A 24,743-nucleotide genomic window follows, 5' to 3' on the forward strand; every position below is an offset into this window, starting at 1 on the left:
GGCCTGTTAAGCCTAAAATATTTACTATCTCACCCTTACGGAAACATTTTGCTGACCCCTGGACCAAAACATTAGGAAAGTAAAAAAAAAAAAAAAAAATTAGAGTGCTTGGTAAAATTTTAAAAATACATTTTAATGAAACAATGAAAAGATTATTGATCTCTATCATGGAAGAGAATTACAGAATTCATGTACGTAAAGTTAAAGCTAAAATGCAAGATAACACAGTCCAGAGTGTGTTCATGCCAGTGGTTGCCAACCTGATATCAAGTTGTGATTAAGTTTAGCAGACTTTTTGATCTCTAGTAATCATAGTGGAAAATCTGGAACAGAAGGCCAAATACTCCCTATGAATTGACAAAATTCTACATCATGTGGATGTAGATATAACTGACTCAATTAAAAAGACCAAAAAATAAATGGTGAGAGATTGAGTTTTGCTACTAGAGTGTTTGGGTATTCAATTGCTTTTGATGACTCCTGTAGTTATGACAATAGTTTACAACAGGGGTATCCACTCACAGATGTATTTGTCAGGGCAAGACTAAACAATTATAAATGATTTCCAAAAATCCAGATAAAAACTGTCCTTGTCCCTCTCCCATAAATGTTCCTATGAGTTCACTTCAGGTTTGCAGGGGAGCCCAACTCCTTGAGGTCATTCATAAGCCAGATTCCTTTGAAGTCATTGTCATGCTACCCCTTAGGCACTATCACCAGTTGACACTGTCACTGTCACTTTCACTCTGGTCAGGACTGAATTCCCACCTCATCTAGCTTCCTGCTGGTAGAAAAGGAAAGAGGAGATAGAAGAGGTATACTCGATGCCTGAAGTCCTAGACCAAACACTGGCACACATAACTTCTGGAACTGTGCCATGCACTCACATGTCAGCCTCAAACCTATTATTATGGAAGATGAGAATAATGGATTTTGGAAGAGAAGTAGCAGCCTCTCTCTCTCTCTCTGTCGAGGAGTAGTAGCTTTCTGTCTAGTAGAAGAATGCCAGCCCAATCGATGCAGAGATGTAAATAATATGATTCCAAGTGTGGAGATGATAAGGTAACCTATTCATAATATTTGCTTGAAAAAGAAGTCCATAAAAATTCTTCAGGGTTTTCTACTTTTAAACTGCATTATGAGAGATATGCAGAGATCTTTTCTCTCTTTCGCTTGGGGATGAGAGGAGGAAATGTAATATTTTTCCAGTCACTGAAACTTCTATATATTTAGTTATTCAGAACATGAAAATAAAGTTGGCAGAATGACAATGTGGTCACAGAACAAATTAACCTCAACCTAAGATAACAAAAACTGGCAATGCAAAGCTGCCACAAATTAAGAATACTGGCCCGGTGACATGGTCATGGTCTCCTTGCCTCTCAAGGCAAATAAACAAAGTTTCATGGGAAGTATCCTCCTATATTAACCAAAGAGGAACACCAAGTCTCTTGTTTTATGAACTGGGTTAACCACAGTCTCATGAATGGAAACTATGGTGCTGATGACTTTCTGAAAATTCTTTGGACCAGGTGTGCTGGTTGGGGACCCTGGTTCTTAACTGTAATATGAATATTTTATCTGTGGCAACTCAAGTTGAACCATTGCTCAGGTAATCTGGAAGCAATAAAACATTAGCTGTTCAGAGGATGAATACTGGGTGGGCTACACCCAAATCAAAGTACTTCTCTAACATCAATATCAATAATTTACAAAACTTTAAAATGATTATGAAATATTTTATTATGTGCAAGGCACTTCCCTCTGAACCACATCTGATACAAAGCTGAGTGAGATGGGCCATTTCCTCAATTTATAAGCTGCTGGAAGAATGAGCAAGCGTATGTATGGGAGCTAAATTAAGAGATATATCAAGGTATTAACACATTTCTATAGGAGGTGGCAAGTCAAAGAAGGTAGGGACTAAATTGATTTGGAATGGTGAGTTGGGAAGGACGAGGAAGACAGTAGGACTCTGAGGATATTATTGACCTCACGAAACCTTGGTTTTTTCATCCATACAATGGGGAAAATAGTACTTTCAATCTAGATTTATAAAGCACTTAGAATAGAATTAGGTTCATAATCACTTCAGTTGTCATTGTTGCTGTTTTTGTTTTGGCTAATGTAATTTTCTGAAAGTTTGATTTTGAATAATGAACAGAATTCCAATAGTTTAAAATGCTGGAGTGTAGAATTCTAGGCAGATGAAATGGAATCATCAGCTACTGGATACTTCATTGGTATGAATCCAGACTGCAACAGGATTTAGTATGGATTTACTAAGCAAAATGCCTTTCTAAGCCAGCTGCCTAAAAGAGACTTTGAAACACCAAGGTTTCTGTGTCCTTGAGTCTACACTTACAAAGAAGGATTTAATTTACTCAGTTTTATGAATTTCCTATTTTACACTTTTGAGGGAGAATGCCACTAGTCTCTTTCTATATGTTGACTGGGGTAAAAGAACTTGTCCATGCACATATCAGTGATAGCCCAGATATGGAGGTACATAAAAAAATAGCTATAAGGTCAGTCCTCACTCAAATGGTAGTTGAAATAAAAAAGTTACATAATGTTAATTCTGATACCGTGTAATGGTACACTGGGGTCAAGTGGTAAGGAATGAATAACTTGCAATTCTATGGAACACAGTGGAATCTCTGTATGCTGGTACTTCTTAAAATCCAAAGAAAGAAACAATTTTTGGCATTAGCTGTGTGCTTCTTGAAATTTTGCAATTTGGGGACTGAATTGGAAACCTAACTTCATACTTGGGGGAAAAAAATCTCTTAGAAAATCAAATAGTTAATCCACAGTAAACTTCCCAGTGTTCTTCTAGGACTTTGAACTTTTGAAGTCCATTTTTTTTGGAGAAACAGTTTGCATCGCCCACAGGTAATGTTAGGAGATTATAAATGCTTAGGGAGTTCATGACTCTCTTATTTAAAAAATTAGTCTTCATACAGGAACATGAGGGAGAGAAGTGTGCCATTGCTTTTTTGCCTAGGAAAGTTGTATCCTGCAAGAAACAACCCCCAATGGTTTAGAGGGAAGCTTTGAAATCTGGGTTCAGGACAAATCATGACACTATTGCCTGAGGGAAACCATTTCCTATGTTCACACACCATTTGTTTTTAAAATGTTTAAACTCCACGTTCTAAATTGCTGTTCAGTGCTTTAAAGTCATAGTAGTCTGACTTCAGAGAGAAAAGAATTCCCGATTCCCAGATTGTTGTACAAACCCTTTCCAAAACTAATCAGGGCAACTTAGGAAAGATTTTGGATTAATACCGACTCTTGTTTTATTCTTTGAATGAGGGGGAACTTGAGGCAAATCATTCTTTATCCTTCAGAAACAACAAGAAAAATATACAAATTTATCCTTTTAGAATATTGAAGTGTTATCCAATACATGCTAATCATTATTTATGTTGTCACAATATCTAAGAAATGAAACTGAAACAATAGGACACGGGAGCAAAATATTTTAAATGGCATGAAACTCATATTTCCCCAGGGCAGCCATTCCTGGGTCAGTTTGAAAGTAATACAAACAGTTTCTCAGGCTTTTAGTATCCATGGTATTGCAAGGTCTACAGCCTCATCAAAGAATCATCCATTAACTGGTATATCCTTGGGTTGTCACATGTGGTCAGTAATAAGTTTCTATCTGCTTCCTCTGTATATTTTTAAAATAATTTATTGAGGTGAGATTTTGACAACATGAAATTAACCATTTTAAAGGGAACAGTTCAGTGACATTTAGTCCATTCACATGTGCTGCAGCCACGACCCTTATCTAGGTCCACAACGTTTCCATCACTCCAAAGTAAAACTCCTTCCCCATTAATCAGTTTCTCCCCAGGCCCTGGCAACCACCAGCTCACATTCTGTCTCATCTGTTTCCCGTTTCGTGATCTGTTCCTTTTAGTGAGGGTTCTTACCAGGCTTTTGCTGTCCATAAAGTCATCTGAGAGCACCCGGCTGCAGCCATTTACAGCTAAAGAAAAGCTGATCTTAGAGCCAAGGACACAATCTCTCTCTTGGTGGTCACTAAGCTGCCAGTAACAACCCTCTGCTGCCTGAATGCTCTCCTATCTCCATGGCTACCCTACCTCCTGGGCATTGCATGGGCTCTACATCTCTGCTGCCATGACTGACACGGTGGAGTCTTCAAAAATACCAGTGATAATGTATTTTCTGGGTTCATTCATGTACCAAAGCCACTGTGGGGAGAATCTTTCTCTCTCTCTTAACTCTTGCATTTCTCTCTATCATGTAACAGATAAATTAAATACCCCTGGAATTTCTTTGGGTCTGTGGGAGAATGACTTGTCATCAATTAACAGTTTTTTATTCATTAATTTCAGCCTACTCTCTCCTTACATTATGATGAAAACCCCTGTCTGGGAGAAGGGGTGCTGAGTTAGGAGCAAATCTCAATAGCAAATGGCAAGTTGTGATCAGATTCAACCCTCATCTCTGACAATCAAAGCATTACTATAGACCTCAGTTTGTTTCTCTGGTGCTATCCTCACTTAGAGGTATTCCCAGGAAGATCTTAGCCCTTCCTTTAAAAATGCTCCTGATGGGTCAATATGATCAGTATTCTGGACACATTCAAAATATCTCAACACTGGTAGATTTTAGCTTGAGTTTAGGTTCAACCTGGAACTCTAAGTACAAGTATTAAACTTAGTATTGGAGAGATAACAAACTAATATGATCTTGTATGATTTTGTAATTTTAATATAAATTGACTAAAATTTTCTATAAAAGGGAAAAACTGAAAAAAAAAAAGCTCCAAATCAGGAAAGAGGTTTCTATACACATACACCTTTATGCTTGTAGCTAATAATAAACAATATATACCATATATAAGAGGGTATGAATATTTTCTTATATTGATTGACATTTATTAAAAAAAGTTTCTCAAAAATATGTGCAAACAAAAAATGAGCAAGTGTAAAAATCTAGTAGTCTTATGAACGAACTAGTTTTTTTTAAAATGACTGTGCTCTTTTTAGAAAAATAATTTCCATTTCACTCGTTATAGCAGGCTAGATCATGGGGAAATTCTCCTTCTAAAACACAACTGAAAATGCAAGATAAAAATATAATAAGTAACTGTCGAATGCATACTTGGCTCAATAAGAAAGTAAAAGAAAAAAGTTCCAGAAGCCAAAAGAACAGAGGAAACTTAAAATTGAGAGGTAAACAAACTGTTCCTGCTCTTGAGAATGTGCTGCCTTGATAGCCAAAGGGTTTAATAGCCAAGTAAGGAGAGCAGTCAAGGTTGCAGGAAGAGGAGGTAGGAACTAAGACCCCACATGGCTGAATGGCTTACATTCACTAAAGAATGTAATAGAAAAATATGCCTTTTGAATCACTGGATGGGGAGGCAACAGCATGGTCAACAGCTCCTTAGTCTAGGCTGTGGGTGTAAAAAAAATTTCTTCCTTCTTTGAGATTTCATAAACAAAGGCGTTTACTCTTTGTCTGTGTTACATCACTTAGACTTGAAACTGCAGTCCCTCCCAAATGCTAATGAAAGGAATATCAGAAAGATAATAATAAAATGTTTCTTCTTCCCCTTACAATACAGAGGAGCAGATACAATGTCATGTCTTAAATTTAGTTCTGATAAAGTGGTAAATTGAGATCATTTAAAAAAACATCTCAATATGATTCTCTTTCCCAGTATGGAGGTTTGTATAAAAATAAATAATCCTGCTCTATTTCATAACACATTCTTGGAAGTGTTATTTATACAAATAAGCCTTTTAAGACATTCAGATTTTGGCGGTTGTTGCTGTGTTTTGTGAAATATAACCTCAACAAACTTCTACGTGCTTGCCCAAGAAATACTATTTGAATTGACAGATTATTTGAGGTTTTGTTGTTAGTCCAGAAGAACTTTAAACTTTCCTTTTTTACCATTTGTTTATAAAGACACAATATATCTGTGATTCTGTTGAATTCTTCAGTTAAATGAAGGTTTGAGAATATTCATCTTATTTAAATCAACACAAGATAATACCAAAAAAAAACCCATGATAATTTTAAAAAGAATCAAAACTCTAGAAAGAAAAAAGTCATTGAAATTAAAAACTCAATTGATGCTCTAAACAACAGATTAAAAATAGCTGAATAGAGAGTAAAATAGAGCATAGATTTGAGGAAATTATCTAGGATGCAGCACAGAGAAATCAAGATATGGGGATTATGAAACAGATTTTCAAGAACACAGAGGTTAGAATGAGAAGGTCCAATATATGTCTAATAGAAATAAAGGTCATAGCAAATATACATATTTTTAAGAAGAAGATAAGATCATCATAAATCTTCAATTATTTGAAAACAAATTTTTAAATCCAATGCCTAATACATAATGTCTAGCACAGTCAGAAGAAGAAAAGACAGCATGAACAAAAGCCAGAAGGATCAACAGACAAAATGCATTTCTCAATGCAGGGACTTAGGATATTGAAATTATCAGACACAAACTTTAAAATATCTATATTTAAAAGACAAGACTAATAATTTCAGAAGAGATCTAAAAACTAAAAAAAGAATAACAAAAAAATAATACTTGAACTAAAAATGGCCATTATCAAATGCCACCTAGATGAATTATTTAATAGCAACTGGACACAGTTGAAGGAAGAATTAGTAAACTAGTTAGGATAGAAGAAAATTTCCATAATGAAACCTAGACAGACAAAATATTAACGAAAAATAGAGAAGAGTGAGTAAATGACTAAATAATAGAGACATGATCTAATAAAACATAGCTGGAGTCCCTGAAGGAGAAGAAAGAAGATTCAATGCAATCCCAATTAAAATCCCAGAAGGCATTTTTGTGGAAATTGGCAAACTGATTCTAAAATTCACATGGAAATAGAAAGGATCTAGAATAAACCGAAAAACTTTGAAAAACACAACATTGGAGGACGAACATTACCTTATTTCAAGATTCATTATAAAGTAACAGCTATTATAACAGTGTGGTATTGATATAAAGACAGACAAAGAGATTAATGGAATAATATAGAGTCCAGAAATAAACCTACACATACATGAACAATTGACTTTCCACAGAGGCACAAAGGCAAGTTGGTAGAAAAAGAATAGTCTTTTCAACAAATGGTGTTGGAACAATTGGATAGGTTGACACATAGCTGTTGAAAGTGGGGTTTTTTTAAATTTTCATTTTAATTATTACATTATCTGCAAGCATGTCCCATTTTATCAAAATAGTTTTGTATCCTTTTTCTCTTTTATTGCTCAGTCTTTCAAAGGATGCTCCATCTTATATTTTTCAAGAAGTCAAGTTTTGGCTTTGTTGAATTTCTCTGTTTTGTCTTTTTAAAAAAACTTAATTCATGCCTTTTCTACTTTTATTAGTTCCCTCTTTCTACTTTCTTTAGGTATATACTGTTATGGATTTCCTACCTCCTTAAAATGAGCAGTTATTTCATTCATTTGAAGAATTTTTTCAATATAAGTTTCAGGAATAAAAATTTCCCTTGAAGTACTGTTTTTGCTGAGCCTAACAGATGTTAATATATGATAATTTTATTATCATACATTTTTAGATGTATTTATATTTTCACTCACAATGCAAGTAATTAAATGCAAATCCAATTTAGCTTTAGTTCTAGTATGCAAAGATTTTTTAATATTAGAAAAATCCATAAATGTAACTGACAACATACAGAATTAAAAAGAAAAAAAACATGAAAATCTAAGATAATAGAAAAAAATTATTTTATGAAATTCAACACATTCATAATAAAACAAAACCTCTAAGTAAAGTAGGAATAAAAAGAACCTTCTTTAAACTAATAAAGAGTTTCTAAATATAAACAAACAAACAAACCCACTATCAAAAATCAATCTAAATGGGAAAACATTTGAAATGCTACCTTTAAAATCAGGATATAGAGGAGGATGTCCACTAACATCACTTAAATTCTACAATGTGTTGGACGGCTTAGCCAGTGTAATACAAATTTGAAAATCAAGTACTCAAGAATAAATCTAACAAAATCGGTACAAATCTCAACAGGGAATTTTTAAACTTTATTAGGAAATATTAAGGATTTGCTAAATACACTGGGGAACTATACCATTTCATGGATAGAAATGTTTATACAATGAAGATGTCAATTCTTTCCAAATTCCAATCAATATCTCAACACATGGCTTTTCATGAAACATAAAGTAAAAAAGATTCTAAAATATATATGGAAGAGTATAAAGCCAAGAATAGCAGGTACTCTTCTAAAGAAAAAGAGCAGAAAGAATCATCTTTTTCTACTAAATTTAGTGCTTATTGCAAAGCTAGACATACTAATTAAGACAATGTGGTATTGGTAGTTGGATGGGCAAAATGACCAGAGAAATAAAACAAAGAACCCCTCCAAATCACACATATTCGTATGAAATGTTATTCTATGACAAGATAGCATGTCAAGTTATTGGAGAAAAGCAAGATGTTCAATAAAAGGAACTTGAAAAAATGCTTATCCACATAGAGAAGATTAATCAGTACTGCTACTCAATGCTGTGCTGGTAAACCAACTCTAAAAAAACAAAACAAAACAAAAAAGGCCCTGATTTGCACTGGTTTGTAGCACTTGACAGTTCCCATAATGCAAATACTCCACCCGTGATTGAGTTCGAGTAACCAGTGTAAAGTCACCTGACTCTCGAATTCCTGAAAGATTAACAGCCATGTTTCCTGAGCTAGTATGAGGCAGCTGCAACACCCCACTAACTTTACTTCACACCATACACAAAAATCATTCCCAAATAAGCTTCAAAGGGAAAAATACAATTTAAAGTTCTTAGTAGGAAAAGATGACAGTATATCTTTGGTCTGTGTTATTTGATTAGTTTTCTTTTAAAAAGCACAAAAGACAACATTGACTGTAAAAATAAAAGATTGATAAATTTAATTGTATTAAAATTAAGAATATTTTGATCATTAAAAAGATACTGTAGGTAAATTAAAATTTAGAGATTCAAAACTGAGAAAAGACATTAGTAATATGATTAAGGATTAGAATCAAGTATATATTTTTAAACATTACAAAATAATTTTAAAATACACAGACAATACAAGAAAACTGTGCAAAGCATGTGAATAGGCTTTTACAAAAACAAAACTAACCAATAAACATATGATGAGGTATTCAAGATACTTAGTGACAAAAGAAGAACAAATCAAGATTGCAGTGCAATACCACCTTGTATCTCTTTGATTATTAAAAATTAAAAAGCCTGATACTCAAATGCTGAAGAATATGGATCCACAGGGTCATTTTTCCATTGGAGATAGAAGTGCAAATTGATACAATCACTGTGACATTATATCCCAAAGTTTAACATTCCTCTTCCTTAAGAAATATCAAATTTGATTCTAGATATATAGCCAATAGAAATGTATACAAAAATGTTCATAGAAGCACTATTCATAATAGCAAAGCCCCGCAAAACCCATTATCAAAGACTGGATGAATAAACTATTATCAGAAAAGTATAGTACCCAGCAGTCAAAATAAAGAAACTACGTGACAAGCAACAATATGAATGAATCCTAGCTATAACATTTAAGGGAGTTCCCCGATGGTCTGGTGGTTAAGATTCGGTGCTTTCACCGCTGTGGCCTGGGTTCAATCCTACAAGCAGCATGGCCAAAAAACAAAACAAAACAAAAAACATTTAAATAAGAAAAAAATAAAGTTAGAACTGACTAAAATGTATACACATACACACACACAAACACATGCATACCATTTTCTGGAATACATAGAGATACAGTGGAAGTCAATCAGGAGAATAATAAACACAGGTTTCATAATTTTCTCATCCGGGTAGGAGAGAGGGGACAGAGCAATGGAATGAAGGACTGCAAGTATACATGTAGGTTATCTTCAAAGTACTTTGTTTTGTGTAGTGCTTTGCTAGTGCTTATTATGTTATTATACATAACTAATTATACAATTAAACAAAACAAAAAGATGTATCTGAAATTCTACAGGAATAATATCAGGGTCACAGCAAAAACAAAAGGCATACCTGGCTGGAGTTCTGTAAATGATATAATGAAGGAATTTTTTACAGAAGGGTAGACAATCCACAAGGGGTACTGGAGAACCTAGAGCTTGCACAGGTGAGAAGCAGTGACCACTCCTGAAAGTCTGAAGAGACAGGAGGTGGAAATGGTATTTTCAGAGCCCAGTGAATAAAGCCAACACTCTATAGTGAGGGACATTCAACAAGGTCCATAGTCATAGGAGGAAGAGTCAGCCCTGCCAGAACCCTGCCAGAATGCCAGCCAGCCATGAGAGAAGCAAGGGAGCATGTATCCTGGCCTTTCTCTCCTGCTACACTCCATTCTCCTGTCAGCACCTCCCTCCCTTTCCTATTGGTTGAACAAAACCAGAAGCCAGAGGGCAAGAGAGCCGTGCCATGAGGCAAAGAGATGAAATGGATCTGAAGTGGAAAACAGAATATCCAGTAATATTAACATGCACACACAAACATTTAAATAAACATCCACCAGCAATGACATGTATATGGGGAGAGATGTAAACAAGTTTAAAGTGTTCTAAGTATTTAGATTAGCCAAGGAAAAGAGTAAAGGTACAAATTAATTTTAGACTTTGATCTATTATTAAAATAATAAACCCAATATAAAATTCCCAAAATAATAGAGAGAATAAATAATTTTTAAATTAATTTAAATGAATGTACACTAAATGAAAAATTAACATAGTTTAGTTTAATTTTAAAACTAATATCTTAATTAATTTTAAAGCAATTTTTTAAAAAGGTAAGAAAAGAAAAATAGAGTAAATAAAACAAAAGTATTTAGTAAGATGATAGAATTTTTAAACATAAATTTATCAATACATTATATTACATGTCAATAAAATAAGTGATCAAATTAAAATAGAAAATCTGTAAAACTGCACAAATGAATAAAACCCAACAATGGGTCGTTTAAAGAGATGCGCAATACATATAGACACAGAGATTGTAAGTAAGAAGATGGAAGAATATATATTATGCAAATTCCAACCTAAAGAAAAGCTACTGTGGGTATAATTTATCAGACAAAGGAAACTTAAAGGCAAAATGCATAAAGATGAGCAGGGACATCTTACAGTGATAAAAAGTTCAATTCACAAGGAAGATAAAGCAATGCTAAATTTGTAAGCACATAAAAATATAGCCTTACTAATGTAAGCTGCAAAGACTTGGGGGCTGTTTATCGCCAACCAATAGAAAAATTAAGAAATGCACACCAAAATAAACCATGAGTCAAGGAAGATATCACAATGGAAATTAGAAAGTATTTTTAATTGCCTGAAAATGAAAATACTATTTCCAAACTTGTAAACGCTGCTAAAGACATGCTTAGAGTGAAATTTAGAGCTTTAAATGAGGGAAGTGCATTAAAATTTATAGGTTGACTGATAAAAATAGAAAGCATTTCTTCCAAACAAAAAAAGAGGTGGAAATGGAGGAATAGAGAAATTGCAATCAATACAAGAGAAGAGAGGTAAGAAGAAAAGGAGTATGCAGTTACCTCTACAATAGTTCTCTCTTCTTAATACTACAATTACTGATTTTGAACTATGAGCCTGGCTGCCCAGAAAAAGTGTACAGTCTTTATTTTTCCTTACAGCTAAGTGTGGATATGTGACTAAACTCTGATCACTGAGCTCTAAGCTTCAAGGGAAACCTCCTCAAAACGCAGTGGACCCTAGTCCTTTGTCATTTTTCCTCCCCTTTCTCCATTCTGAATCCTGGGATATGAATGCAATGGTTGGAATTCTGGCAGCCTTCTCTTACCAGGAAGCCAAGAGTCATAGTTCAGGGATGCTGGGGCAGTAAGCTGAAAGGAACCTCTGTATCTTTCAACTCTGCCACTATGCCTGCCCTGGACGAGCAATTTACGATGTCTGTTTATGTGAAAGAGAAATCCATTTCCATTTTGAGTATTTATTTTGGATTTTCCCTGATGCGCAACCAAACCTAATCCTAACTGATATAAGGACAAACAGAAAGCACAAAGTACATCAGTCATCACAATAAATAGAAATAGATAGAAATGGAATAAACGTACGTGTTAAAAGCAAAGACTCTGAGATTGGATTAAAAAATATGACAGCTATGTGTTCTTTAAAACCCAGACCTAAAATGCCAGGACACTGGAAAGTTGAAGGTAATAATTATTTCAATAAATAAAATTAATAGTTTTACAGGAAAAAGGCAAGGAATCACAGATGCCTGAATTTTCGTCGGTGTTGTTTTGTTATAAGCAGAAAGAGAAAATTTAAGAAACAGGTTTGATTTTGAAAAATGATAATGAGTTCAATCAGGGGTCTTAAAATATGAGCTAAGAGACTAGGTAGTTAACCTAATTGAGTAAAAATAGGCTGAACTAAATACTAGAGATAGGCTGGGTCTATGTCGCAGTGCAGTGGTCCTCAGACTTGACTTTGACTCAGAATCACCTTATGGGTTCCTTAAAGCACAGATTGCTGGGCCCTAGCTCCAAAGATTCTGATTCAGTTGTCCTGAGATGGAGCCTGAGAATTAGCATTTCTAAAATTTCCAGGTGACGCGGATGCCACTCTAACTTTGAGCACCAGGAGGAAGTAGAGCCAGAGCTGCTTCAGCGGTTCTGACAGCTGACCACACGTTAGAATTACCTGAGGAATTTCAAATGCATACCAATAGCTGGGCTCAAACCTCTGTTACTGAATCGGAATCTCTTTTGTTTTGTTTTGTTTTGAATTCCCTAGGTGAATTCCAATGGGCAGGCAGGCTAAAACACTCTTCCGGTCTTCTGATGGTCAAGTTAAAATCTGGTTTTTATGTAAATGTTTCTATTTTTTTTTAATCATACTGCATGGTCCACGTAAACTAATATGCAGGCTCTCAATTTTCAAACCCAGCTACCTGACTAGGTGTGACATGTAGCTCAGGTACCCAACAAGCAGCTGGAATGTAAGCCAGAGCCTGGAAGATAAGTTTGGATTGCAGTTATAGATCTGGGTACATATGTGTGTGGGAACGAATCCAAGCAAGCAAATGCAAACCAAGTTTGATATTGTCTAGCTAAAATGATCATTTTTAAAAATTAAAGGCTTTCACAAACATCATTTTCTATTGCATCTTACTTTTGCAATTGAATGAATATCCATTTATACTACAACGGAAACTGGAAGGATTTCAAGATGTCAGCACCTGAGAAGTTTTTATTCCAGGTACAGATGGGAGGGAGGCTTCCCTTTATTTGAACGTGAATATTTAGATTTTAACAATAAACTAGAAAAACATGCAGAGGGCATGACCAATGACAGCAGATACTATATGGCAACCCTGAACTCCTGCTTACATTGATTATTGTATTGGGTGCCCATGACTGACGTAACAAATTACCATAAACTTGGTGGTTTAACACAGCACACATTCATTCGCTTACAATTCTAGAGGTCATAGGGCTGAAATCAGTTTCACTGGTCAATATCAAAGGGGTGGGCAGAGCCAGCTCCCTCCAGAGGCTCAGGGGGAGAATCCATTTCCTTGTATTTTCCAGCTTCTAGAGCTGCATTCCTTGCATTCCTTGGCTCCTAGCCCCTTGGTTGTCAAAGCTAGCTGCTTCAGTGGTCAAACTGCCTTCTGTTTCTGTGGTCAAATCTCCTTTGCCTCCCTCTTACAAGGATACTTGTGACTACATTGAAGGCCCACCCTGATAATCCAAAATAATCAACCATCTCAAGATCCTTAACAAAATCATATCTGCAGACTTTCTTTTGCTATATAAGGTAACATTCACAGCTTCCAGAGATATCTTTAGGAGTCATTATTCAGCCTGGGAAATGTCTATAAAATATAACCAAAGAAATCACATGATTGTTTTTATCATGCATAAATTCAAAATGCCAGAAATGACACTGAAGTCAAAATTCAGCTATTTAGCTTTCCAAATGCTGAGGCCAAGGTCAAAGGCAAATTGCAGATTTCGGCCAAATACTAAGAGTGAAGCACAATTTCTTAGCATGCCTACAGAAGGCACACGGGTTTATAACCTGCTTTTTTTTTACTAATTTACAAAATATCACAAAAGTTCCTCAAGTATTTGTTTACTTTTTTCACTAACCTATGATTTATCTAACCATCTGGTATTTTTTTAATTTCATAAATGATATTCTTTTAAAGATACTTGTTCATAATTTACACATATTTATTTGTTTCCTTAAAAGAAATTTCTAGAATTAGAATAACCAGATCAAGGGTTAAATATTTTTAATATTTTAATACAATTTGCCAAGTGTTATTAAGCTCTGAGAAACGCTATAGGAAAAGGGTCATTTCTCTGCACCCTTACATGTGCCGGGATTGGGATAAAAAAAGTGCCCCTTGACTCTTAAAAATGCTAACTTGTTGCTGCGTATTTTGCACTTATAATTTATATTTATTGGAGGATATTTGGGTGGAGAGTACTCCCTGAGAAACTTTCTTTACCTACAACCACGATTTAACTCACTTGCCAGATTAACTTGCACCTCTGAATTTCCTTTGTAAAAATATTCTGACTGTATGATTTGCTTACAGGTTCAAAATCAGGGAAAAAAGAATGTGTGGCATTAGAAGTTAAGATACTGGTCATCTGGGGTGAGGAAGAAGGGGATAGTGACAGAGAGGATGTACAAAGTGGGCTATGGGGTTCTAATATTGTTCAATTCTTTGACCCCGGTGGTGGTTATTTTGTTTTGTTCCTTTCATGACTGTTTGTTGAGATGTTATGATTTTTGCAGTTTTCTATACATGGTGTATTTGACTTAAAAAATTTTTTTAATAAAAAATAAATTAGGGGCTGCCCTGGTGGCGCAGCGGTTAGGAGTCCGCCTGCCAGTGCAGGGGGCGCGGGTTCGAGCCCTGGTCCGGGAAGATCCCACATGCCAGGGAGCAACTAAGCCTGTGCACCACAACTACTGAGCCTGCGCTCTAAAGCCCACGAGCCACAACTACTGAGCCTGCATGCCACAACTACTGAAGCCTGTGCGCCTAGAGCCTGTGCTCCGCAACAAGAGAAGCCACCGCAGTGAGAAGCCCGCACACTGCAATGAAGAGTAGCCCCCGCTCTCCACAACTAGAGAAAGCCCATACGCAGCAATGAAGACCCAACGCAGCCAAAAAAAAAAAGAATAAATACAATAAATAAATTAAAAAAAAAACCACAGCTACATAACATAAAGAGAAGATTCAAAAAAGTTTTAAAAAAACTAATTAAAAAAATAAATGCATAAAACATAGCTGCATGACAACATTTTTAAAAATTAATTAATTAATTAATTAAAAGAGAAAAAAATTAGTACTGACACTCATGTCTACATACACTCAGTTTTGGGCACAATATTGTCTGCTTAGCAATAGTCAAATCTCTCTGCTCCAATATCTTATCATTCACATGAACCTAGTAGTTCAACCGCATGATTAAATTAAATGTTATTTAAGTTGTTGATTTATTAGGAGGAAAGGGAAAGTGATTTCTATGAAAACAAAACTGAGTGTTATGCAAACACTCAATCTTGTCAAATTATTAAACACACTGGCACAATAATAATAATCTGTGCATAAGACAATTGTAAAAAAAATTAAAAATGCATAAAAATCTCAAAGCACTCTACATTCAGATTGCTCACAGATGTCTTTAATGTCTTTAAAATTCTTTCTGCACTCTGAGGAAACAAAAACAATGTGAACATTATTTATGCAAGGTTATTTCAAACTCTAGCAGCAGACCCAGTTCTAAGAAATGGTTTTGGCCCATGAAGTTTAGCAAAACCTATCTAAAGTGAAATAATTGTCTTATAGAGGATTTAATCTACTATTTCTTTTAGTGACCCTACTGATTAGTTAGTGTCCTCATTGTATCAGGTAAGAGGGACATCTGCCATCCTAGTAACACAGGACAAAGAGAAAGCAATGATAGGACATGTGAGGAGCAGGGGAAATCAGAGGTAAAAGAATATCGCCAATTGGAAAAGATTGTCAGATGAACAGAAATTAGCCCACAAACACATATGTTCACATACTCGAATTCTCTTTCCACCTCCATTTTTAATAGCAACTTGCCAACTGAGCACATATTCTCTTATCACATACAAGATCCACTTTTTCCAAATTATTAAAACCCAAATAGGCACATAAGCCCATGTGGTGTCTGTTGAAATTGCAGTGATCAAAAGCAAAGGGATATATCCATTGCTGGGTTAACCGCCTGGCAGACTCACCCAGTCATGCTGAAGGTGACAATGAAGTGTCGGGGATGGCAGATGTCACTGAGCAAAAGAAGTTCAACAAATTGATCCTGGATTTTGAAATCAGAAAATGTGAAACTCAGCTATGTTTTATTTTACCATACAATTAAGTTTGTTAAATATAAATGGTCTTTATTTCAATTACTCATGTGGGTGGGAGAAGGTTAGGCTCCATTAGCTTTTCAGTGACTAAGGCTTGAATGGAGTTTTAGAGAGATTCCCTATAAAATGAGACAGCAGTTTCAGCAATGGTTGAAGACCTGGTCTATATATTTCTTGGTATAATGACAGCTTTCACAAAGGACTGGAAGAAGTCAGATTCAAAATAAAAATAAATTATGCTCCTCTCCCCATCCCCCGACTGCTGTGTGTGTGTGTGTGTGTGTGTGTGTGTGTGTGTGTGTGTGTGTGTGTGTGTGTGTAACTTAGCTTGTCCCTAAGAAAGAAAGGAAGATTAAACATCCTTCATCTATTGATCCCAAATTCAAGTTCCAGCCCCTCCTCTGCTGCATAATCCTGGCAAAATATACAAATATATATTGTATGTAAAAATATACACGCTTGGGTCCAGTCTTGAAGTGGGGCTTCTTGGGCCCTGTGTTCTCACCAAAGCCACTTTGTAAGGGAGGAAAGTGATCTCCTAGGCCTTTTACCCATGCAACCACTCCTAAGAATATACTATTCTACAAGACAAATTCTAAGGGCAGGATGATACTTACTTCAGAAATAGAGATCTCAGGCCCTGTGGTTTCTGGACAGAAGAGATCTGCCCTTCAGGTAAGATTAAGGTTGGAGAGTTCCTGATACTCTAATCGTAATGCTTTACTCATAGAAGATACTTGGTAAATATTTGTTAAAATTTAATGTGCAGGTGTGGTAACCTGTTTCCAAAGCTGTTCCTTTTACCTACATTCAGTAATATCTGGCATAAAGGGACCTGTTCTTATGTAATGATTCAATAGAATATGATTAAGGATGAGCATAAAATATTGAGATGACACACCAAGTGTGTTATGAAGCTTTGAGCTTTCACTGCCTGGACAAGTGTTTGACTCCACAAACACCTGCAAAGCTGAGAGAAGAAGAAAGTAGCAAGACACAGCTGTCTGGGCCTGGCCAGAGCAACACTCTGCAAGTTATGTAACAGCTATTGAGTAATAGTGCATTTAATTTGAAACACATTCTTAAGAGAGAAAACAATTAGATTTTCCAAAAAGAATGAAATTGAGAGTAAGAGAAAGAGAGGGAGAGAGAGACAAAAATGATGAAATAGCACAGAAGTTTCTGTCTGGTCTTCAAGAGTGAAGCACAGGGAAGGCCAGGACCTTGGGGATGGTTCTCTTAGAATCTAGGGGCCTGCCTATCAGTCAAATCTGGCCTGCCTCCTGTTTTTGTAAATAGAATTGTATTGCAAAACACCCTACACCCCTTAATGTATTGACTGCCTGTAGTTTGTTTCATGCAGGGTTGAGTAAATTACAACAGAAACTATCTGGCCTAGAAAGTGGAAAATATTATCTCTTTACAGAAAAAGTTTGCTGACCCCCATCTTAGGTGAATAAAAGGCTAAGCTTGAGTGCCTGTGAGGAGTGACTACTTACTTAGAGAACCAAAACAGCCGATTCTCAAGCCCATCTGGGAATTCTCTTATGGAGAGGAGGGCAAAGAGAATAAATTGGAATAAGAGCCAGGGTTTTAGTGTCCGACTGGCCTGAAATGAAATTCAGGCCAGTGAAATTCTTGTACCTATTAGATCTGTGTTCATAAGCAAGCTACTTACTCTACGTCAGTAAAATGGGAAACCCAGTGAGGAAGGAAAGAGAAAGTAAGGCTTCTGCACCTGATTTGGAGTAACTACTCAATAAGCCTTAGCTTCCCTACCTAAATCTCATATTTGGGGGAGCTGGCATCTTTCACTGGAAAAAATAATTGCTGTTCTTAATTCTTAGTAAACAGTTAAGAGCATCCAAAGTTTTCCATCCTGTTCTGACTGTAGCTTTTGCTAGAGTTTCAATAAAATAAACGATTGTACTTAAAATGGGAGTAGTACAGTTAAAAATTGTCCTTTTTGAATGTTCCCAACTTGAAACATTAATTTCATTTTAAGAACTTGTATTACTTGGGAGTCCTGTTTAAATTCACTCTTGGTACAATTGCCTGCATCAGTGATTGATAAATACCAGCCAACTTCCAAAACCAGAGGTTACTTTCATTTTAAACGAGTTTTAGCAGCCGGTATTGCCATATTGCTATTGTGGTGACTGTGTGACAGCACAGTCCGAGTTCTCTAAAAAAATCCTGCTAACTTTTCTGTTCCCATATATAAAAGATAATTTAGATAAAGGTAATTTAAATAAAGATAATGATAATTTAAATAAAGATAATTTAGAGCTCCAGAAATCCTAGTAGTTCTACTTACCAAGCACTGAAAATACATTTGATTGGTATGATTTTGTATAAGCTGACTTGGGGTAGGGTCTCTATAGAGGGCCTTTCTTCCACAAACAGCACCCTGCTTTTCTGGGACATGGACTGATTCTCTGACTGCACTGTCCGAAAGACACCTGGCCAGGGTCCTCGACTCACCAGCCTCTGCGGAGAACAAGTGCCCTTTGAGATTATTTTTCAATCCTTGAATTCTCTGATTCCAAGTCTGTCAGAGAACAGAAAGTTTCACAGCAGCATAAAAAGCATGAAAAGCCAAAAAAATAATAACTGGCCTTAGTGGCCAGAGCAGCTGTGCTTCGTACCCTTATCACAGGTTTCGGCTTTGTAAATTAATTCGTCTGCAAATAGTGCCCTCTCTCCAGATGCAGCTTCAATGCTGTAGCACTGGTTTCTTAAGGATTTAAGTTTAAAGTCAAGGGCTTCCTGCCCTAGGTGTTACAAATAAGTAGTGTCGTTTTCTTTTTGCTCCCAGTTTGTTCATCCAATCATATCCCAGTATGCAAATAAACCTTAGCCCATGCAGATAAAAAGGAACAAATAAAGCCAAGTGCTCTATCAGAACCAAATCGCTGAGCCTGTCACCTGTGTTCCAGGAGCTGAACCAGAAATGTCGTCCTCAGCCATGCCAGATGTACCTGTCCCACTCACCAATTTGAAGTTTCAATATACTAAGGTTAGTACAACTTCTATTTGCTGCTTTGCCTCAGTTTTATAAAAACTACGTTTATTTAAAGCATAAAAGGTCAATTTAAGTAAACTTGTGTAAAGAGCCCTTTGCAAATATAAAAATAAAAGGCTTGCAAAATGCCGGTCTGGGTGTAGTGTCTTGATCAAATAATGAATTCTAAATCGTATCAGGCAACTTTTCATAAATTTATTTCTTGAAATATTTCTGAGTGAAAGGAATTCTCTTCGTTGTAAAAGGTTCTTGTGCCAGGATTCAGGGGACTTTACTAAGCAGTTCTATTAACTTTCAGCAGAGCCTAGCATGTGTGATAAGAGAGGCAGATACTTACTAGAGAAACTTACTGGAGACAGACAAACAAATGGGAATGTTTTTTTAAAAAGGAAAAAAAGAGAGAGAGAGAGAGAGAAACAGAGCATAGTGAAGTAACATGATTTTTATATATGTCAAATGAGTGTCAAAATCGAAAGACCTCAGTCTGATAATTGGATGAAGAAAACTCCAGTTACAAAAAAATTCATGGGACTTGTATTATTTAGCATATTTGGGGAAAGAAAGCATTCTTATTTATTTCTTCAGCCAAATTCGCTGCCATTGGAGCCAGTATGTAATTGTTAGCTGATAAATATTTACAGAAACAAGAGAAGGAGCCAGACCCAGATTTAAAAATCCACAGCTAGGGAGAAGGAGGAAATGGATCCTATTTGAGTCGATCAAGACTATCTCTGAACTTTGCCTGTTTCACACTGTTACATTCCTGCTTTCTAGCCAGAGCCTAGAACTCCCAGAAAAACAAATAAAACAAACAAAACCGATCTAACCAAAATCATTTAAAAAGTGAGCTTTGTGGTGTGATGCAGAAAGGAAGGTAAGAAAGGAACTATTCCCACTCAGGGAGAGAGCCATTTTCCTGTCTGAATTAACCAATGAAAAACCAAGAGCATTATACGTTAATGATAAAGTCCTGCTATTATTAAATTGTTTCCTTACTTGCGACCATGGATGCTTTTGAAATCCTAAAGTCTGTTACATTTTCATTTTCATAAGCACAACAAATGAGGAAGTTGTTCAGCTGACTGCCTATTTTCCATAGGAAAGTGTCTGTAGAGATCAGATTGTGCCTTTAACATGGTTGACCAACAGCTACAAAGTGTGTTAAAGTATTATTTTCACAAGGTTTTATTAAAAGGGAAAATATTTTTTGTCGGTTTGATTTTATTCCAAATGGGAATATGAAAAATGCGATGAGACTATACCCTCCAAAAATTTTGCACTTGGCAAAGTTATGCCCAAAAGATAACAAGACTCCAGTTTTGCCAACTTTCTTACTCTGTCATTCACAAGAAATTTCAATCCAAAGTAAGTACATTTAAAAATGCATTCATTTCATAAAGATCAAAACCATTGGCAATGATTGAATTATACCCTTACTATCATAGGAGTCTTTTTTTTTTTTTTTTTTCTATACTACCTGGGAAGATATTTTGGTAGTCTGCATGTCACTTTTTTTGAAAATTTGGTTTGCAGAAGTTTGCAGTCTTCCTTATATGTGAGTCTCCAGGGACATCTAGTATGAAATATTCTTTCTACTGAATTAAGCTTCATTTAGTAGTTATTAATTAAACATGTGAGAAACAGTAGTAGACAAATGAGATGGTCCTTAAAATCTAACATACAAACACAGATCTAGTGATTCTTTAACACATAGAGATGATTTTGAGATTAAAGTCTCCTGTTCACTTTAAAGTCATTACACAAGAACACCCTCTAGGGAAACTAACTGACCTTCATGTTCAAAAGGAGGCAAGATTCCAAGAGCAGGAATTTACTCTTGCATATAAGAACTTTTCTGGGTAAAAATGCCCAGTGCAAGTCAGTGAATTTTGATTGCTCACACATCTTCTCTACAAATCTGTTCTGCTCAGATACCATTTTATTGTCTGATTTATTGGTTACAGCATTTTCACACTTGGGAGGACACCAGTTATGTATGTAATTAAATCTAAATGGGTGAGCTTTTTCAAATGCCTTTGCATTTTCTTTTTACTGTGCCTCACTGAAGAATTGTATTGGATTTGCACTTGCAAGAGGAGTTGGAAAATGATGGTTATTAACTAAGTTTCCTGGTTGCAAACCAAATAAGCAAGGATTTTATAGTGTCTGAGAAATTACCTTCTATAGCTAGCCCCTAAACTCTATTATTTTTCTCCCACTGTTTCAGTGTCCGTCTTTATTATCGCTAGAATATATTGGTCGTTGGGGCAAGGCGGAGGGAAGAGACAAGCAAAATTGAGTAACCAAAAACTATTACAACTCTGGTAGAAGAACTACACGCCCTTTCAAGCTTGAGACTGCCTCTCATCCAAACAAAAGACATCGTTGTCTCTTATGACTTATTTTCTGGTACAGTCGGTTTAATTTTTTAAGGTGCATAAAACAGAGATCAGAGTTTAAGAAATACTTTCTAAAATGATACCAAAGCTTTTAGACCTTAAAACCTCAATAACATCATTATAAATGCACATAAACTCAGATTTCATCTCTATTCTCATTTTCCCCCTTTCCAATTCTAAACAAACCTTACATCTGCCAACTCATCTGTTTTGCTGAGCTTTTCAATGATGAGGTTCTTCGGAAATTACGTGATCTTTGGGCAAACTACATTACCTCTCTCTGCCTTGGTTTCCTTACGTGGAAAATAGGAATTCCTAAGGTGGAAGAAAGCATTAAATGAGTTTAATGAATTTAAAGCACTTGAAATAGTGCTTGGCACATGGGAAGTGATCGATTAACATTAGCTATCCTAGTCCTATTTATATTTCTGAATTCCTTCCAATTTTCCAGAGCCTTCTTTTACTCAGCCTTTCCTAGACCTGTTTCCCACAAGTGTCCCTCTCATCTCATTCTCTTTTCTAAGGCTTTCTGTCACTCTTTCTTGCACAGTCATGCCCCACCTGACAGGACCGCATTGGAGCGAAGTTCCAGGGGTTGGTCTGGGATTTCAGGGATCAAGAACTTTCTCTTACAGGATTTGGTAAATTTGTTTTCCAGTCTCCCTTCACAACACTGTTTTCTACCTTAAAAGACAAATAGAAAATTCAAGAAGAAAGCTTTCTCAGACAGGATTCAAACCCCAAAATATTTAACTTGACTCTTAAATGTAACTCATTGAATAATGATTTATTCATGCTAGAAAAGATCTTCATCAGCTAATGACATTTCACCGCACACCCCCCAACACACAGGAAATATCATAGTTAAGTTTCATTGTGTTTACTCTGTGCCAATGACTGTTTAAGTCCTTTACAATGATTTTATTTACTCCTTACAATGACCCTACGAGGACGTTACTATTCCTGTTTTGTAGATGAGGACACTGAAGAACAGAGTGGCTAAGTAACTTGGCTTAAGTTACACAGCTAGTAAACGACAAAGCTAGACTTGGAATGCTGGCAGTCTCAGCCCTCACACCAACAAGTGACTTGTCTAAGACCAATATCACTACTTTGGGACAATGGCGTTGCTGACATCCTATTTTATCTTTATTCTGTCTTTCATTTGTCTATTCCTGATTACTGGAGGGGACATGCCCATGAGCCTTTCCAGCTGTTACTCCGCTGTTCCCAGGCCAACAGGAGGAAGTTTGCCACCAACTTAGAAAAAGAGGAGAACAATAAGAAAGGCTGGAAATAAACAGACTCTCTGCTTTGATTGAAAAGGCGGCCTTTGGGCTGGGAGAGACCATGATGCAGAGGACTTTGACATAGGTGTGCAATTTCTACATGAACTGCATTTCTTCAACCCATAGGAAATAATACATTTTGGTTAGAGGAGGAGATATTTTCCTAGATTTCTGGTATTATTGTTTAACCCATGTGGGTTAAAGATATATTTTTGATAAAGAAGAGTTATGAATCATTGAATACTATGTGCTAGGCACAATTTAAAGTGTTTTTTTTTTTCCCCTACCATTATCTCCTTTTAAATTCTTACAACAAACAAATTCAGGCCACATGCAGTTCCAAATACTCCACTCTCTTCACTCATTTCTCCCTTTTTCCCTTCCTCTCTCCCATTTTACCTCTCTTTATTTAACAAATCATTGAATGACTGTTCTGTGCTAGGTCTTATGATATAAGAAAGCTAGTATGATTCTTGACTTATGGAGCTTATATTCCTGCAGGGTGTGGGGTGGGAAGGAAGGAAGCAAGTAAGTAAATACTTTAATCACAAATTGTGGTAAATGCTAAAAAGAAGAAAACAAAGCCGAGACAATATGAGGGGAAGAGGTTACTTTGGATGAGGTATCAGGGAAGGCCTCTTTAAGAAGGGGACAGTTAAGGGGAACCTGAGGGATGCAGAGCATAAGGTGGCCATGGGAAGTGGGGAAACAAAGATCCAGAGGTAATAACACGTGCAGGGACGTCTGCGGACAAGAGTTGGGTATATTCAAAGAACTATCAAAAGGCAAACATAGCCGGAATAAAGTGAGGAAGAGAGAGCATGAATGAGATAAGACTTGAGATGGAGGCTCCAGCCAGACTGCCTGATGGATTTCATTTGAGGGAAACCACTGAGGGGTGCTTAAAACAGGACAGGACTTATGTTGAAGACAAAGACGATTGTGCCATGGCACTGCTTTCATTTGGGAAATCTTTTTAAGTCCCCTCTGACTGAAGCAATATTTTGTTGGCTTTTGGCTTGGAAGCAGTTGAACAAATAGCTGGATGGCTGCAAGGTGCAGTGGCTTAACAAGATAAACCCGGCTTCAATTTCTAGCTCTTCTACTTATTTAATGATATGACCTTGGCCAAGCTTCTAATCTCCCTGAGTTTCAGTTCCCTTGTCTGTAAATTGGGAATAATAATGACTACCTTGGAAAGTGGCTGTGAGAATTAAGTGAGGTAATTTGTGGAAAGTGCCCAGCACTTATTAGCTCCTTGGTCCAGGCTCTCTTTAACCCTCTCCTTCCCAAGATGACTCCTAGAATTCTAAAAATTTTCAGTTGCCAATGTACGTGGAACAAATACTTGCACTGCTTGTCAAAGTTCAAAACTACTCTCATCTGCTGGTTTCATTTGAAGTTCATAATTAACCACCGGGAAGGAGCTGGGAAGATGTTACTTGTGACCCATTTTAGAGCTGAGGGATCTGAGCTCAGCTTAAGTGACTTGCCCAAGGTCACACAGCTTTTAAGAAGCAAACACAGAATGAACTGGATTCTGAATCTTATTTCAGATCTGATTCTTTTCCACATGATT

The 24,743-nt window shown here is 36.2% G+C and overlaps 1 protein-coding gene and 1 long non-coding RNA gene across 2 annotated transcripts in view; one reads left to right on the forward strand and one right to left on the reverse strand.

The window, feature by feature from the left end:
- Nucleotides 1-750: 750 nt before the first annotated feature.
- LOC309664990 overlaps nt 751-24,743 on the reverse strand; it is a 37,539-nt gene continuing 13,546 nt past the window's right edge. Inside the window, exons 3-5 of the long non-coding RNA XR_014266126.1 lie at nt 16,323-16,399; nt 4,636-10,208; nt 751-4,585 (exon numbers count right to left, since the gene is read on the reverse strand). This is a non-coding gene — a long non-coding RNA (uncharacterized lncRNA). The remainder of the gene's footprint in view (nt 4,586-4,635; nt 10,209-16,322; nt 16,400-24,743) is intronic.
- ALDH1A1 (aldehyde dehydrogenase 1 family member A1) overlaps nt 19,333-24,743 on the forward strand; it is a 54,154-nt gene continuing 48,743 nt past the window's right edge. Inside the window, exon 1 of the mRNA XM_082471022.1 lies at nt 19,333-19,470. Coding sequence (XP_082327148.1) covers nt 19,405-19,470 — 66 coding nt within the window. The 5' untranslated portion in view covers nt 19,333-19,404. The remainder of the gene's footprint in view (nt 19,471-24,743) is intronic.

Source organism: Balaenoptera physalus, assembly GCF_965194825.1.
Source record: "Balaenoptera physalus genome assembly, chromosome: 7".
In the NCBI taxonomy this organism is placed as follows: Eukaryota; Metazoa; Chordata; class Mammalia; order Artiodactyla; family Balaenopteridae; genus Balaenoptera; species Balaenoptera physalus.